The sequence below is a fragment of the Apus apus genome, chromosome 10, assembly GCF_020740795.1.
Source record: "Apus apus isolate bApuApu2 chromosome 10, bApuApu2.pri.cur, whole genome shotgun sequence".
Lineage (NCBI taxonomy): Eukaryota > Metazoa > Chordata > Aves > Apodiformes > Apodidae > Apus > Apus apus.
In genome coordinates this window covers 17947322-17966606 of record NC_067291.1, presented here as the reverse complement: position 1 = coordinate 17966606, position 19285 = coordinate 17947322, and the positions used below count along the sequence as shown (strand labels likewise).

The window sequence follows — 19285 nt, the reverse complement described above, 5'->3', positions numbered from 1 at the left end:
TAACTAAGTAATACTCTTTCAACCCTTCAAAGCTCGTATTATCCCTCTTATTAGTACTCAACACTGAAGACAAGTTGGGGAGGTTTTCTTTCAGATCATAAAAGAGAGTTGACAAATTGGCAGAGAATCTCAGAAGGAAATAAAAGGCATTTGTTTCTTTCTCAGTTTTGCCAATCTGATTTTTGCTTAAAAACTTACAAGATCAACTAGTATGCTCCCTGTACTCTGTGATCCCCTTGGCAATAGACTCTTCAGCGACACAAGGCTATTCCTAAATCATTCCTAAAAAGCAAGCATTTGTTCGGAAGACAACTTCAGAATTTAAATTAAGCACTTAAGTCAGCCACCTGTTTCGGTCTATTTACAGAACTACTGGAGACATGACTCTTATCTGAAATGCAGTTACAGTACATAAAGGCTCCAATTGCCAAGAAAATCCTTGATTTCTACTGCACCTAATATAGAAATTATGCACTGGAAAGGCTTCTATTTAAAGCAGAAGCATAACAAAAGTAGATGAAACCAATACCTTTGGGTATTCTACTGCAGTCATTCTACTGCTATGTTTTAACTGACACACAGAGCGGACAACAAATTTAATTAAGTTACTTTGCTCCACAGATTAACTTTTTTTTGTTTGTTTTTGGCTGAACAAGGGGCTGCACAGGCTGATTTGAGCCATGTGCAGCATTTGACCAGTAAAGTGGCTGCTCCCTCAGAAAAGGGGCCAATTTGAACTGTCTGTTAGGCTGAGGGCACTTTTTGGACCTTAGTCTCCATCCAATTGATTTATTTCCCTTAAAATCTTGAACACTTCCTGCCTCCCTCCCCCAGAAAAACAATCATCTTTCACACCTCTATTTCCATTGCCATATGTGTTGAAATCAAACATGTTTCCCAGGAACCGGCAGGGGGTGGGGGACAGATGGGAAAACAACATGGCTGTAAGTACAACTTTCTGCCTTTGATAAACCAGACTAAAAACAATTGTTTGCATTTTATGACAAGGTTTTAAAGTTAATAAATAAATTTGTTTAAAGTATCTTAAAATCTTCTATATTGCTCTATATTTGAGATATTAGGGAGAAAACTGATTTATCTTTTCAAATTGTTACCTCAACAATATCTGAGTTGGTTCTGCTTTCATGGGGCTCGTTGTATTCTGTGTATTTAAGTAGAACTTTGTCCATATCAGTGCTGGCATACTGAAAGAGTTTGTTAGAGCTGTTAAAAATGATGAGTGCTATTTCACAGTCACAGAGTACACTCAACTCATATGCCTTCTTCATTAATCCAAACTTCCTCTTTGTAAAGGTGACCTAGAGAAGAAAGAATAATGATTATTTTTTTTAAAACACATAGGAAGGGTTTGAAAAACTACAATCAAGCATTCAAGGAATATACCAATTGAGCCTACGCTATTTATTCTTAACACTAAAACAACTGACATAACTGAACACAAGTTTAAAAGAAGAACTGCCTGTCATATCTGGGTGCCACTTTTAGGGCCAATGCTCTATATTAGACTAAGCTAGACAAACACACCCCTTCAACTCTTCCACTGGTATACGACTACTGAGAAGAGGGTTTGTAGCTAGTAAGAAGAGTTAAATTTTAAATTTTGCAGGGTCCTCTAACTGTACTTCCTTCTTTTCAACCAACAACGACCTCCCAGGAATCACATCATCTCTGATGATCAGTTGTTCTGTAACTGGTTTATTCAACTTACTCACAAACTTAATTCTAATGAAATCAAAGAAATCAGCAATATCAATGGAAGCAACATGGTTACTATGTAATATGATTTATGCAAAGTAATATGATTTATTATGCAAAGTTAAGAAACATACTTTGTTTTGCTATTAAACCATCTAATCAGATTCACTTACACTTTGAAGCTGTTTCCTGCCACTTGGAAACATCACAAATAAATCCATTACAGAACAACACAAAAGTGCCATTTGCCCACTGGGGAAGACGGAAAGGCAGTTACAAAAATCACCATCAATTATGAAGAAAAAAACCCCACAACATTCAAAAATTGATTCCTTTTTGTAGAAGGAATCCTTAGTTAGGGATATAAGAATATCAATGTATTTGACATCAAGCTGAATCCAACACAGGTCCGATGCTGAGGCCATTTTTTTAATGGACAGTATTTTTAATAATGTCCTCCTAAGTGTCTCAAAATGCACTCCATCTACTACTATGAAGTCAATGTTCTGAAATATTTTAAACAGAGATGCTATTTTGGGTCTAGGCTTTCAATCTGAGCTTCAGTGCTGAATGGAACACCTCTATGGCCATATGGACACACCTGTATTACAGTTCAAAGTATATGCCTCTCTGACAGGTGACCTACATGTTTAGCAGACAACACCAAGAATTCTTTTGCAAGACAGGAATGAAGTAAAACACAAGAAACAATCAAACCTGTTTTGTGGGTTTCTATAGTCTAACATGTTAATTACTTAGATGTACATCAAGTTTTTGGAAGATGGATGGGAAAATTCTATGTATACACACCTCGAGGCATTTTTTCCAGAAATGAGTATCTCAAGCATATTACTTTTTTAACACCATCCATAATACAGAATACATACCACCCTTCCCACCACATCAACAGTCTCAGAGGGATACAGACAGATACTCTATGTACAAGGATGCTGGTAATAACTGTATTATTAAAACAGTATATGCACACTTGGCTCTTCCATCACAAATGTTTGCCAAGTTACTGTGACCAGAGATTGCTCTCCAGCTATAAATCAGTATCCGCATCCATAGAAAAAAATACATTGAAAGAAATTTTTAAAAATGTATTTTAACATGTGCCCCTTCCCCCTAAAAACGCAGCATGCCTATGATTTTTGAAAATCTGGATGATTTACACTTAGCCACAGTAGAGATGGAGGTAATAAACAGAAGACCTAGAAAGATAAGAATATGGAATATCAGACATTATTACAACCACAGTTCGACCCAACTTCCTGCACAGTGTTTTTAACTTAGAAAATTCTTCCTGCTTAAAGATCACTAATCACAGAGCCTTTTGAAAGGCTTCAACAATCCATATTCAGATGAAAAGTGAATACTTACCATAACTTTTTAATTCAACCCTTTTAAAAGCACATTTGGTGAGGAGCTCCATTAAGATAAAGCACTATCTCTGAAACCATTTTATGTAATAGTGCTCTAACACATTGAAGATTCAACTAGAGTAAGCAGATCTTTTTATCTACTTATTGTTTAACAATTACAATACATTAGTGCCACAAGATGCCAAAAAAAAATACAGACTTCACCTTAATAAATCTGCTGTTCGTATTCTAATTTCAGTTATCAATTCCACAAATTGATCAAGTACAAATACAGATTTTACTGGGGTGTACTTTTCCCAAATGCTGGTGGAAACATGACTATTCACATATAATAAAATAGAGCCACTTTTTAAAGGAAATTTTTGTAAGTCTCCTAGCATTTTTTTACTTTACACATGCCTTCTTTTGGAACACTTGGGATTTATTTATCTTATCTTGGATGGGACATTAAGAATTACTTTGTCTGGATTCCCCTGGGGATTTGGGGAAACTGCAGTTTGTTTGTTTTTTAGTAGCTGTTGTTGATCTAGACATGTCAATTACAAGATACTTAAGAGATTATTACTCAAGTATAGTCAAATATATTTGCTTTGTTTTTGTCAGGAAAAAAGCATCATAAACAAGATGTGTGTGTGCTACATTACTTCAGTAAGTCATTAAATGGCAAGACTGAAGGCTTAGTTCTGCTGAGGACCCATACGATCCTGGGCAAGGGATCTTAACTCCTCTACTGAAACGTTACCTTTCTCACCTCTGGTAACACTGTTTGTCTTGGGAGATGTTCAGCTAGCATCCATTTCTCATTTTGTGTTTGGACAGTGCTCAGCAGAAACCCCACTACCACTGGAGTCCAAACCTTACTGGGATCCACACAGTCTATTATAAACTCAGCTTTCATTTAAAAACTCAGAAAGCAGAATACTAGTTTTACAAATTTCTCTTTTTTCCCTGCCATTTAGGACCACACTAAAATAAAAAATATGTACCTTTATTATAGGCCAATGGCTTCCTCAGCACTACTCTATTTCTTAGCAAAAAGGGGGGAAAACAAGAGAGCAAAGGCTGCAAGATTAAGCTCCTCTGATATCTAATTTACTGTACATTATTCTCTTCAGCTTAATGAAGATAAATGTCATACAGTTCATTCAAGCAGATAAGACTGCTTAATTAATAATACAATGACAGTCTCATGACTATTGTAATCCCCAAGAGTAATGGTCCATATATTCTGTTTTGAGCTCACATACAATCCCATCAGAAATAAGATGCTGCTGTTAAAACAACAGCTTTTTTCCCGTCGAAATCACACAAACTTGCTCTGCAGGCAAAGCTCTATCCCATACTACTCCTATTTTCAAACAAACAAAAAAACCCCTAAATATCATACTAAACATCTAAACAGGACATCATATGCATGTTTTATAAGTGACCTACTAACCAGCTACATATACCACAGAAAAACTAACAGAATACAACTGAACTATACTTTCCACTCAGCAAAACAACTCCTACAGGCCCTCCTCATCTGGGTCAATGAAAAAATTCTCAAAAGTAGATTAATACCTAATAAATATCCTTTGTTTCAGGGCATTTTAGTATGTTTAAACTCTATATACTAGCTACTAAAACCACAGGACACCAGTGGAGTTAAAGAACACCATCAATACCTCTACACATAAAAAAATCTGGCTCCACTAACAAAAGCTGTTTTATCTCTTCAAAACCTTTTAAAAACAAGAATTATGCTATAATTATCTGAGTTTCACTAACAAAATTATAAAGCAAGCCTAATTCCATATTTAAGGTAGAGCTTAAAGCCTCTTCCTAGACATTAAAGAGCTCAAAAGACTGCTAGCCAAAAAACAGCCAGAAACAAAACTTAGAACTGAATCCCTATATTGTGCTTCAGCCACAGCAATGGTATAAGGGGGCTAAAAGCTGATACAAAAGCACTATTTCTCCTCCTCTCTGTTGTTCCAACCTGAACAACAAGATGGAGATGCAAAAAAACCACTCCCTCTGAAAAAAATCCACCCCACTGGAGTCAGGGTATACTATAAAGATATCGTACTTCAAGCAGAATAAAACCACAGTCCAAAGAAGTTTTAAAAAAGCGAGAGAGTGATCAATTTCCACCTCTTCAATGTGCCTGAAGTTCTAGAGCAAGATCTGAAAGAACTGAAGTTATTAATTCATCGACTTTTACTACGTGTACTTAAGACATTTATCTACATCAAACATAGAGTCACTGTCTGATTAAAGCTGTTCAAACACAATACTTGGCTTTCTCCCAAACTCCAATAATACTTTTCTTGCTATATATAGTCTTCTCAGAGTTTACGTTGCTTTAAAGGGACACAGGGAGAAAAACAAGCCTGATTTCAAACACAAAACAATGGGCTCTGAGCTGATGTGTCAGCAGCAAGACAGTCCTGTGGAATTTTGACACTACCCCAACATCACACTAGCACTCAGAAGTTAAAAAAGAAAGTCAAGTACTAGCAAGGGAACAGAGAAGAAATATCAATACACCACTATATAAGTCCAAGTTTTGCATGCATCTTGAGCACTGTGCGGTCATGGGTCCCTTTGCCACTAAAAATAATGCAGTAACACTCAAGGAGGTTTAGGGAAAATTAGTGACAATGGTCAAAGGCATGGAATAAATAAAGAAAACGTTTTAATATAGATTAAAGTGGCTAAGATAGCATGCTTCAGCCTGAAAAAAGTTACTTTAAGAGAAAATAAGAAGATAAGGCAGAGGTCCAGATTAACAAGCAAAATGGAGAGGCTGGACAGGGAGTGACTGCAGCCTCTCTCATGCAAGAGCTCAGTAATTAGCAGAACCGTGACTAAGCATAAATGAAAAGGTTTTTCTTGAAATAACAGGTAATAGACATATAGGAAATCCTAGTCAAAAGATGCTGTATGTAAATGCTGCAACTTCACAAAGGCTCAAAGGGTAACAGAACAAGTTCACTGGTGGGGGGTGGGTAAAAGAAAAAAAAAAACATTAATGGTTACTAAATCTACGGAAACCACATCCAGCTCAGGAAATCCTTGAGCTAAGAATAGTTAGAAGCTGGAAGAGGATTACAGAGCAGTGTAACATGTGCATCTCTAGCCTACACTGATTTGCTTATGACCATCACTGGACAAAAGACACTGGCCTAGGGGAATATTTGGTCTGATCCACTATGATTGTTCTTAAAGATCTTTAAGTCACTCCTACAGTACTTTTCCTTCCACATACCCTGCTAGAAATTTCAATATCCAATCTAAATTTTATTTTGTATCTCATGTAGCAATTTAGATGTTAAAAGGAAACACTACTGCTCAGTCATCAACTTTTGGTACCTTTCAAGGTTCAGAGGACAACTCTTTATTAGGCCAAAAGCAACCAAGTAAGTAGCTTTTCAAAAAATGGGACTTTTTAGCACTCCTCCCTTTTGACTGACAATTTTTAAAGTAAACAGCTCTAACAAAGAATATAAATCAATACTTCTAAACGGAATCAGGCTCATGAAATTCATTTCTATATCCAAAGCACTGCAGTTCTTTGTCCACAGCCACATCAAACTCCACTGCAAAAGAAGCTGCAGCAAATACTTCTACTCCATCCTTTGTGAAATCCTTATTCTTTCTCCATCTTCATTACCAGGCATTCCTAGTAGCTATCAGAGCAGGTAAGGCTTCTGCTTCAACACAATCCTCCAGTCTACTAGAGCAACAGACTAGGGTTCCATTTAAATAGGAATAGTAGTTTTAGAGTGAATTTGTTTTAACGTAGTAATTGATCATATTTATTAATAACAATTTCCCCTAAAACAGTAGTAAAAGCATTGAGACATATTTCTTATTTGTATTCTGTATCTGCATATACATGATGACAAAGACTGGCTTTGGAAGAGTGAATTAAGAATAATGTATTGAAAGGCTCCGTTAATTTTTGTGATTACTGATCAACTTGTTCATGCAGACTCCTTGTTTCTCACCTGTCTGTTCCGTTCATCCATTATTCGTGTGATTTGTATTTTCTTTCTCCCCATTTTCACCTCTTCTTTCTTTTCCTTTGCAATCCAGAAATATACTAATCCAAGAAATTTCACTCTTCAGTATTCTAACACATGATACTGTTTTCTTATACTTTGTCTTCAGCTTGAGAACAGATTTCTATTTCTTCTTATAAACCCCTAAAAAATAAAATTTTGAACAAATTAATTTACAAGTTAATTAAGAGGAAGCATCATTTAACACTTGTATAGCCATAAAATATAAGCATGCATAAAATAATTTCAGTGAATAACAAGTCTTTTCATTAATGAAATATTATACTACATACTTCACTCCAATTAAATAAAACCCAACTAGTTTCCTAAGTTCTGAAATCTGTAGTTTGCACACCAAGTATTTCATACACTTTCAATTGGATGCCTTAAAAATTTACAGTTGTCAAAGGGAGTGGAGCTTGCCAGTCTAAGCTTTAGCCCTTCAGTGATCTGAGGTTCCCAAAATTTACCCACAGTTTTGGTAAACTCCACTCACTGTTTTAGGAAACCTTATAGGGAAACCACTCTGTGTTTCCTGATAGTTTTACAAGACAAACAGTATAATAATGAAACAAGGCCATGGCAATATCAAGTTTCTGTTCCTACTCTGAATTACAATTCATTTCCTCAGATAGTATTTGGAGTTCCATTGGGAAGCAGAAGGGAGAAGGGAAGAGGGAATATCTTTAATTAAAAAGGACAAAGACCACAGACAATATTTTTACAACAGAACTATTTAACAGCTACCAAGACACCACTGAATAATTAAGACATTCTCACAGTTACTCTCCCTACAATAATGTGCAAGTTGCACATTTGCCAGTAATCAATTACCAGTCCAGTGCTTGTTTTATTTTAGTAAACCGTTTAGAAAGATACAGGTGCATGCAACTTGAAAAGCCAGTGTGTTGTCATCATATTTCAATCTGGTACTAACGCACCAAAATGACTTATTAAACACCAATATTTAACACATTTCAGTTTAAAAAATGTGCTAAACCATACTGCTTGATCTGTAGGATAACATTAATTCAACAGAACTGGAGAACAACTGAAAACATGTAGCCTCTAGAACACCAACTATATGCTAGAATGCATAAACATGGAATAAGTACACCTTATTCTATTACCAACTAATATTCATTAAAATAAAGGGTGAAAAACCAGCCACAATATTGGCTTATATCGTCTGTAACTTTCCAACCAAAAATGTCTTTTGAAATCAAGCCTTGCAGATTTTAATACGGGTGTCACAATGCCATATCCTTGAGGCCATGTGTAGAAAGTGGTGCAACCACATCACCATCAGACAGCTAATACCTAGAAACAGCAAGAGGCAATTAGTCACAGGCTACACTTCACAATACAGCCAATTTACACTGAGGAAACAACCACGACATTCTGCAGCAGCTTGGGAGGAAAAAAAAAAAAAAAAAAAAAGAGGTGGAGGAACATAAAAAACGATGGAATGTCATTTTATATTTACCTGGTATCAACAAAAGACTGCTTTGGTAAAACACCATGAAATGTACAACAATATTTAGAAATACCATTCCATGGAATTTAAGATCAAATCAACACTAAGATTATGTAATGTCCGTTGGTCAAAAGGATATGCAGCAGACATTGTTTACACATCAAAACACTTGAAACATGCATCAGTTTGGCATTGCTTTTATTTTCTTCAAAAAAAAGATCTAAAGTGCTGCTAAAAAGGTATTAACAGCTATCTATGGCCCGAGGAACAAGCCTCTACACAACCAATAGCACATAGCAAATACTTTACAAGAAAAGCAACAGCTGGCACATAAATTTATACTTTTGTTAAAAACAAAAAAAATAAAAACAATACACAAACAAAGGAAATGAAGAATATTCACTGGACTCTATAAGCTTCAATTCACAAAACATTTAGTGTTAAGTCAGCTGTCCCACTCTCTTTAAAAAAAAAACAACAGCCCATACTATGATCACACATTAAATTTAGTTCCACAAAAAACTCATTGCATTCCTCGAACATACCTAATAAAAGGGTCTCTATAAGCAGCTCTTAGAATTTCTCCTTCATATGTGGCTTCATTTTTTTAAAATATACCATACATTATTGAAACAGTTCTTTGAATATGAAACTACTAGATTCCTTCCTCTGTTTTTTAAAAGCACTCACCATCCTAACTAGTGCATACAAATAGCCACCACATGTGAGACCAAATCCATCTGGTCCAGCATTTTATCTGCAGCTATTACCAAATATCACTAGGATGATAAAGGAGGGACACGGGAATAGAAGAAGCATATACTACTTGAAAGCAATTATGTTTTTTCTCCATATTTTCAGTGATTTTTTTAATCAGAAGTCAAAAGGAATCTTAGATTTAAAGCTGTATATCAAATAATCTTCCATGAATATTGCTTCTGAAGCTGTGGAAATTTTTAGCACTTAGAATCAAGGAGTTCCACAGCTTAGTTACACATCAGAGTAGAAGACATACTTTCATTTAAGCCTGATCTTGCTAACTATATTTGGTATCCACAGATTATACAAGGCAGTAAAGTGCCTTGTATAATCTGCACCAATCATGTTAGTCCCGATTTTGATGCCTTTATTGTATTTTCTTTCAGTTCCCATTACTCAAAACTTAAAAATCCTACTCCAAGCAACCACTTCCTACAGAAAAGCTATTCTCTGGCCAGTCATCCTGTCCTCTATCCTTTCCAGTTACTCGCTGTTTTTTCTGAAACAGAGGGACAGACACGGTGCATACACTATACAAGACAGGAAATATAAAATTTTATTGTAATCTACCATAAACTTATGCAGAGGCATAACAATGTTATGTTCTACTGCATTAGATATACAGCTAGACAAATTTAATGTTTCTCAAATTTTTCTTAAACCAGTCCTGTGCTCCAGAACACAATTTTGAAGCCCCTGTGTGGGACAGCAAGCTTCATACAGTCCTCTCTCATTTACTCAGCTCCTACACCTTATGCAACAGAAATTCAAGAGCAAGTCTACACAGTGAATAAAATAAGCTCATGGGAGAACAAGGTAGAGGAGAAATATTATGCAAGATTATGCAATATATGTACGTAAGGATACAAAATAAGAGATGCACAAACACTTTCCATGAGTTAATGGAAGAAACAGCAGCAGGGAAGCACTATCATCTGCTCTACATACCATCACACAAAGGGAAAAAAAAAAAAAAAGGACAGTAATTCTCACCCACACTTTGTTACAGTTCTGGGGTGTTATTTCAGCTCTTTCAGAGTTAGTATGCTCTATTAGGCATAAATGCATCAACTCATTTCCCATTTTCGACCTCCACCCTCTTTAATCAGCCCACTCTTGCCCCTAGTCTTCAGGTCTGCTACCTTCTTCAACCTCAAGCACTTTTCTCACTTAGCAAATTCCAAATTTCCATTTGCATGTCTGTCCCCATCTGGGTCCACCCAGTGACAGCCTCTCCTCCCTCTCCACAGGTTGCCATGGACACCAGAAACCTGGCTTTGAAATGCATTTGCCAAAGGCAACCCAGCTCTGAAATACAGCATCTCTTTCATTTTGAATTCACATAAAAGATGATTTTCAAAGCTAAGAACTGCAACACAAGTTTAGCATAAGCTTAGAGTAGAAAGGATCTTGACACTAACTCCAAAATCAAAGCAAATTGTGCAGTAAAAAGCCACTTTTCATACGTGCTCAGAACATCCAAATGGGAAGTTACCAACAACAACAAACTCACATTAGATTTCTCATGGGAGCAATGACTTTGCCTTTTTCTAATCCTTGATCACGTCAGAGTTGCATTTTTATTTTCCATTCTGACTAGCAACAAAACCGTATAAGATAAAATATAAGACTGTGTCCACTGTATGGTTACATAAAAAATGTAATTAGCAAACTTTTAATTTTGCTAAATGATAGATGCAATGCAAACATACTTATGTAAAATTCTTAAGTCACAAAGCCATTTCATCTCGATCATCATCAAACTTTCACCCAAATACTGGAAAATTGACAGAAGATCAATGCACATTTATTTCTGAAAGTAAACATTAAATTAATGTGAACTAACCTTGACAAAGGTAAAGTTCTACTTTCTTAAGTGACAGAATCAAATTACAGCCACCAAAACTGCTATACATTACTTGCATGGGCATATAGAAGCAAAATACTTTAAAAAAAAAAAATTAATTAAAAAAAATTCAGACATATTCAACAAAAGAGTAAAAGTAAGCAGAGAGAAGGAAAAAAGAACATGTGCTTCATTATGAATTTCAAACAGAAAATGTGAGCTTGCAATAGGAGGAAAAGAAATTATTTTTGTAGCTGTCCAAGTAAAAGCCTCCATTATTTTACAAAAGTAAACTTAATTCCAAATTAATGGATTTACTTTCTTCCCCAACACATGAAAACAACACACCAATAACTGAAAGACAACACAACCATGTGCTAAAATACACCCTCATGACTGCTTATTTTCAGTAACTCAGATCAGTTGGTTTGTTGTCAAGGTTGCTTACAGTTCCATAAATAGAGAAATCCAACTTTAAAGCAAGGAAACTGTATTTGACCTATTTAGAAAAATTCTTTCAAGGGTTCAGTGGAAACAAATCATGTTTGTGCAGAACTCCACAAGGTCTTGAAGCCTTCTGGCAGAACAGGTTAGGAAAAAACTGTGTCAGAATTATACTCCTTCCATTTCTTTTCCTTTGACTTCCCTCTGCCTCTTTGTTTTCTTGGAACTTCCATTTCATCATCACAGTTACAGGTTACATTTGACAGTAACCATCTCCTCACAGCTCATTTACTGCAAAGCTTACAAAGAAATAAGTGTCATGACGTCAGGTCATTTGCATGATAACTCTCAAAACCTACAGCTGCATGAAAACACAGATCTGTACAGATCTATCTTACACTGCTAAGCCTTAGATAAGACTTACAAAATAGCAGCCAATAATTTTGAGTAAATCAAGGTTAACAGGCTTTTTTCTAGTCTTAAAAGAGCATGTGTAGATATTTGCGTAGATTCAGCCCCTAAGCATGAACTGATAGGGTACAGGCTCCATAACCAAACCACAGCTGAACTGCACATTCACTTGTAATTTTAACTAACACTTTGCATACCAAGGACGTGACCAGAATATAAATATTCCCATACATACCACGATGGAGACAAGGCCCATCACTAAGTATTGACAGTTCTACATCAACAAGGCAGATAACAGGGTATCTCATTTTTACATAGTACCTGTAAATGTGTGAGTGTCCTCCCTCCCTGCTGCATAACTCTAAGTGGAAATAGCTTGAAAAAAGTCACAATCAAATAATGACCTCACCAAAATAATTAATCAAACGGTTCTCAGATTCCATTTCACTGTCCAAAAGTGAGAGATAAGGAGATTTCCTTCTTTATAACCTCAAAGTGAATGCAAATCTATTTGTAAGTATACAACTCCAGACATCACGTTTTTTTCTAAATCCCAAATTAATTACAGAAAATATATTGACTCCAGTTTGGATCTGCACTCCAACATGTTGAGAGCCATGGGATGTTATTACTGTGCTTTAGATATTCTACCAGCCCTGCTCCAAAACTTATTGCCATCATTTTATAGCTGGATTTTAAAATTAAGATTTGAAGCAAAGGGACTGCATCTGCCTCTATGTTTGCACTTAATAGAGATGACACTCAGATTCTTGAGGGGGTTTTTGCAAAGGTGTGCAAAAACAGTAACAAAAATGTTACAGCCACATTTCTATAGCTCTGCCATCATACATTGCTGTAAGCAAGGTAAAACAGAACTGTAGAACAATAGCATGGCCTACCCCTTCAAAACAAGACCTCGTTGTCATTTATCTCACATTACTTGCTGTACCACAATATTAGGAAATAAATCTTTTTTCCATCCACAGTTTAGATGCTATTCTTTCACAAGTAGAGCCTTACAGTAAATAAGACTGGCCTCAGAGCTCCAAGGTCCTCAAGCTAGCAAGTGATACACAAGCATTGTTAAAGAACAATAATACAACCCTTAGCCAAAATAACTTTTTATAAAGTTATTAAAACAGGAAGCCATAAACAATTCTTTATTGATATTCTTTTTTATGCATCATAGAACACTTGCTTCTTTCAGTTGGGAAGAATAATGCACATTTTTTATACTAGACCATTTAAGTAAACTGTACTTCTAAGAGTGGATTTTTGCAACTAAACATAGTCCCCAGTTTCCACATTCAAATCAAATCTATTTTTGAGATTCTAATTTATAAGTTACACAGCTTTTCAAATTCTGAAATCATATTAGAAAAGACTTCAAATTACTTTGAAAAAATACGGCCTTACTGAATAACTGTAACTTCAAATTCTGAATACGACTGAAATATACTGTTACTCAAAATGGCCTTTTCTGATGTTTTTCTCCATGCAGTATGTTCTGTCTAAGGTGAAGCTGAATAACTGTATCTTCTTCCAAAGAGAACTACAGAAATATAAGCTGTATGGAAAATGAACTAGAGATTCAGATGCCTGTTTTTTAAAACAAGTTTTAGAATGCACTAGAATGCACTGTTTGTTTTTTTTTCAAAAGAGATTTTTCCCAAGCTGATAGACCAGTTTTCAAGAACTGGCAGTTTCCCAAGGCAAGACTAGAAACCATAGGAAATTCTTCCTTAGGAAGCATGTATACAAAAGTAATTTGATTGCCTCTGTTTTTTAGCTTCTTCTACTAGAAAAAAAAAAAAAAAAACACACAAAAAAACCCACAAGAGAACAGAAATTACGAGGTAATTTAATTATTAGGTTAAGCATTTAACACTAGTTTTACCTGATGTAGAAAACTCTACTAGCTTGGTACTTCAGCAACTGATTTTGTGATTGCAGCAAGACTTCTATGATTCAGTGAAGTTCTTAACGCTTATCACTGACTAACCTTCTAGTAATTAATTTTTACTTTATACAAAGAGGAAAACTGTTCACTCTGCCTACAGATTGTTGAGGTAATGCAACAAACGGCCACATGACAGCAACTTCAACACCTTACTGAACAAACATTGCAGCAATCAAAAACATTTACAGCTGACTTCAGGAACCTAATGGAATAGAAAGGCAGTCATAGCTCTCACATGGCTCTGCTTACACCTTCTTCTTTAAACAAAACTTCCAACTGAAAAATGCCAGATTTTATTAAATTTCTTAGCAAGGGCCAAATGTGAGTAGATGAGAGAGTGGAAATATAGGATTATAAATGAAGACTCCTCCCTGCCCATTGTTCCCCTTCAAGATGGGTCTTCTTTTCCAAGTTTGGCTTCAGTCAACGGTGGCTTTGTGACATAGAGCACTGTATGCTCCCATTCTGTACTTGGGGAACTTCTTCCCAAAGTTTAGCTCCTTCTTAAATACCCAGTTCTTCCTGATCCTGTGTATCAGCTTCTGCACAGGCTCCAAGCTTCTTGCCTGACTCCCCTCCCCAGCCCTTTTTTTTTTTTAATTTGCTAGGACAAGTAGTCTCCACAACTGTTTCTCTCCTCAGCATATTCTCTTTCTTACTAAATACACATTTCCAGTCTTCCAAAGGATACCACATGATACAGGCACTCCTGCTCTTAAAGGGAACACAGCAGGAAAACTGAGAACAAACAGAATAGATACCACACATCAAAAAATGTATAAGAAGCTTTAAGTCACTGAATAATTACCCAGAAAGCTCTCTTGATAACTTATTTGATGTCCGATTAAATGACAGGATACAGTCATATTGTTGAAGTGCAACAGTTATAAACCAGACAGACACGACAACATGATGCCTCAAACAGCCTGCATGCCTCAGTAAGACACTCAGTAAACCATAAAGACGCCTACACCTTTCTAACAAAGATTAGTGGTGAGATTCTTTTCCTGTGGCTGCCATAGCCTTTGTCCAAAACTCAATCTCTTCTTTTAAAATTCAGATGCACCACCATTTGTACTTCAGAGAGATTAAAACCAAATTTCAGTGAATTATTCCCTTCCCTGCATCCTTTCAAACAGTAATTTTGTATGTAAGTAAAATAAAACATTACGGAGGGCAATGCTACAGCACATCATAGGGCAGGTCCTCCACAGACATGCATGGAGACTGTCTGAGGCAGACAGGTAACAAATAATAGAAGAATGTACAATAACGAGATTAATCGACTCAGCTATGTCTCAGGAGTGGTACATTGGAAATAGATGCAGAACACAGGCAACACCAGTGAACTCAAGAAGCTGCTGGTAGGCATCCTTGGTCAAGAAACAGTCTGATTCCCATTAACTCTTTTAAAAGCAGACTAGAATTAAATACCTTACGATTTAAAAAATTTCATTGATCCAAGTACGCACAACCCTCTTACTCCCCCTCCCAAGGCTAGTGTTCCTGGCCTCCATTTAGATGCCCAAGTTTCTGAAATGAATCACAAGCTAAGACTGTCCCAATCAGGCTATTAAAAACAAAAGTTAACTACATTAACACACATACTTAACACCTAAATATGCTGTAGTAAACTCAGTTTCTACTAAGAAATGAAGCAAAATATTATTCAGAATATTTTCTGCTCCTGCATATAAATCTTTTACCTGCAGGCGATGTCTGGTAGTTTGGGCACTCATGTGTCATCAACCTAGCCACTTCGATTTGCTTGCAAAAATGTTATCTAAACTACACGGGTTACAGTACACTGAATCTTCAGATAGGAACAGTTCTCTGAATACAAACTGTTCTCCAAATAGGAACCTAAAACTAACAACTTTGTAACTATGTTCTTCTTAGCAATGTTAACAAACCAGCAGTCGGTTAATATGGTTTATCTGATAATGGAAATTCATGGTGCTACAGTAACTCCATTACTTCCTGTACCTGGCAAGGGAGAGCAAATGATAAAATCTAATTATTTCACCTTTCTTGTAGATTGCTGCAAGTAGGAAACTTAAGTCATCTGACCCTAACATTAATGCTTTGCAGCAAATTCTTCAAGTGATAGATAGCAAGATGTATTAAAATACCTCTTTCAATAGCTGTTGGTTTTTTTTTAATTAAAAATTCAGTTACTCTAAACAAGAGAGCAATCTGACCCATTTGTTCCCATTATTGTATTAAAAACAGAACTCCTCAAAAAAAAAAAATCTCGATACCTCTTCCTGTGAACAAACCCTGACAAACACCTTACATGAATGGAGCCACTATAAAGGTCTGAATGAGAAGAGAGAGCTGACAGAAGTTCAGGTGAAAGCCTAGAAAAACTTAATTGAGGTCCCAAGCAAGAATTAAGTGATCAATATGTAAATACACAAAGCCCTTCTGATAAACTACTATGTGAATAAACTACATCACTGAAGAGTTAAACAAGAGCAAGGACTATTGAGAAAAGCAAGATACCACAAAAGCTGGATCATAATGTACTTGAAAGGCAGCTGGCCTATTTTCAATTACATTAAGTAGCCAAGAATATGAAGCAGAAGGCCAGACAGGCTCAGATTATTGTAGACTTCCCTTACTGAAAACTTCTGCCATTTAAACAAGTATATTTATTTAACTTCGACATGAAGCATTAAATTCAAATGCAAGCTTTTTGAAACTGTAAGGCAGACATCTCTGTCAGCCGAGTACTACCTGATGCAATGGCTGCCTACACCTGAAAATAACCCATATCAGTCAGGAATCAGAGACCATAGATAAAGGTGGTCATCCAGACTTGCAATTATGCATTAAAAATAATTATTAAAAAAATACAGTGACACACAGCTTACTAACCTGATTTTGGAAAAGGAAAAAAAAATATCCCCACTATCAAAGAAACTGCCAGAAATACCAAGAAGCAGCCCTGAAACAACTTCAAAAGGAGACTGCATGACCAGCCTCAGTCTCTTGCAGTACAAGATGGTCAAAGTGGACATCTCAGCATTTAATTATTGCATCAATGACTTAAACCTGTTAGGAAAATGACACAAAACAGAGCTCATTTCACACACACTGCTGGATCCCTTCCATCCATGCTGTCGTCCTGTTCATCTCTGACAAAAACCTAGCTAAGAGATGTAGGGAGCTTATTTCAGTTGTAAAGAAATACATAGCAGTTGGACATGCATTACTTCTCCTTCCAGCTATTAGTTCCAGTTGTTGCACTTAATGTTAACAGCAACTGCTCTCATTTTGGTAAGAGCAGTTGCATCCCACTATTAAACTTTGATACTGTCTGTAGCCCTGGCAGATTAAAGTCTGCAGTGTGCAAGTACCAACACCTCAGGCAATCTCTGAGCTTGGAGAAACAAGAGGTTAAAGCCATTGCTAAATTCCTGAGTGCCAAGTGACAGACTTATTCAGACACATAATTATTTTTTTTTAATTCTAATAGTATCACTAGAGTACAAGAGGAAGAATTTGCAATTTCTTCCATTCCTTTCTGGTATGACAATACAGTATTTTGTCTCCATTAGAAACTCTATAAATTTATCACCTAAGCAAAAAAAAAACAACTCACATATTAAATTAATTCATGAAAATGGATTCTACATAGTAAATTCAGATGCTAGTGTCATCATTTCACAGCATTTCATTTTATTAATTCTAAGTAAATAATCTGTGAACATGATTATATGGAGCTATATGAACAGAAATATGAATCACAGTGAAGTGGCATGCAGTTTATACACAACTTTCAAGAATCTGCTTAGAAGCATTCTTGCACCTGAAAGAAATCTTAAGTCCTCTTGAAAAAGTTACTGTTGAGTACTCTGGGCCTTCAGGACGTTAAAACCATCTTTCTTTTACATGCTGACTGGAAGCCTTGCAGCAGCTGAGGCAATAAATATTGACAGCTCGCTGGCCAACAGTAGAGATACCAGTGCTTGTAGCCTCCAATTTCACCTGCATCAGCAAAGCCAGAGCCTAGAAGGCACAGTGTAACTAGGGCCTAATATGTTCAGCTCTATTACTGCTGCTTTTGAATGTTTTAAAAGCACTTTTTCCCCTCATTAAGACTGGTCTATCTTTGAACATACCTGGTTCCATACAGCACCCTAAAGATCCTCCATCATCTATTACATCTCATTGGAATATACAGATACATAGCAACAAACCTCTAACTCTGGCTACAAATTGTACTGCAAGAAACTTGTAGCATCCAGTTCTATCCTTTCATGCTCTTGGGGAGCTCAGCGCCTTCTCCTCTCACTGATGCTACACACAAGTTTTGCATATGAAGCCACATAACACTTAATAAAAACTGAACAGTCAGCTTAGAGCAAACACAGGAAAAGTTGTATGCCAAAATATGAAATAATCCTGACAGCACATAAGAAATGGAAGAAAGAATCCGCGAAGTGGATTTTAATTAAGAAATTGTATTGGTGACTGAGCTCTACTTTTCTCTCAGTTCTCATCTCCTATCCTCTATTTCGAGGCAGGACTACAAAAGCTGTAAGGACATGCATTAAGACTTGCTTAAAGGAAAGAAAATTTAAACAGACACACCTCTGATTATGGCCTATGTTTAGATTTGTAAGAATTCACCTACATAATGTCATCACTTTCTCCAGCACAAGGCTTCGCTGGGGGGAGGGGTGGAGACATCCTCAACACTATGAACATTTGCCTGCTTTCAAAAGGAAGATATTAATCAAAACAAGCTTACCGTGTACTTTGAGCAGGCACTACTCTTAACATGTTACACAAACCAATACTTGTGGAGATTTTCCCTTCTAGCTTCTTGTAGAGTTCCTTCCTATTTGCCTACCACTGAATATACTTAATTTTGACAGTAATATCTCATTAGCAAAATCAGAAAGCCTTCATAGATGGCAAGCACTCCCTTTCGTATGCATTTCTTAATCAAAAAACACAATCCCTCTAGGACTCCACATCAGAAAAAGTACCACATAAAATCCTAAGATGACCATAAATGTGCAGATCAGTAACAGATAAGGATGTGTGAGCCAGGTCTGCTCCCCAGGTGTAGCATCTAGAAAACAGCAGCGCACTGAGGTTTGGTTTGAACAGAGTAAACTGAGATTTCTGCTCTTACATTTTAATGCTGTCAAGTCAGCCCATTTGCATTATTTGCAAGATGTCAGTTTGGACGTGGAAAGGAAGAACTACTTAGCCCATCTAGTG

At 36.3% G+C, this 19285-nt stretch overlaps 1 protein-coding gene across 7 annotated transcripts in view; it reads right to left on the bottom strand.

Moving 5' to 3' along the window:
• MEF2A (myocyte enhancer factor 2A) overlaps nucleotides 1–19285 on the bottom strand; it is an 83134-nt gene that overhangs the window by 44300 nt on the left and 19549 nt on the right. For all 7 annotated transcript variants that reach the window (XM_051628792.1, XM_051628793.1, XM_051628794.1 and 4 more), the window contains 2 exons: nucleotides 7097–7294; nucleotides 1116–1319 (listed from right to left, as the gene is read on the bottom strand). In XM_051628792.1, coding sequence (XP_051484752.1) covers nucleotides 1116–1319; nucleotides 7097–7150 — 258 coding nt within the window. In that variant the 5' untranslated portion in view covers nucleotides 7151–7294. Of the gene's footprint in view, nucleotides 1–1115; nucleotides 1320–7096; nucleotides 7295–19285 lie in introns of those variants that run through there.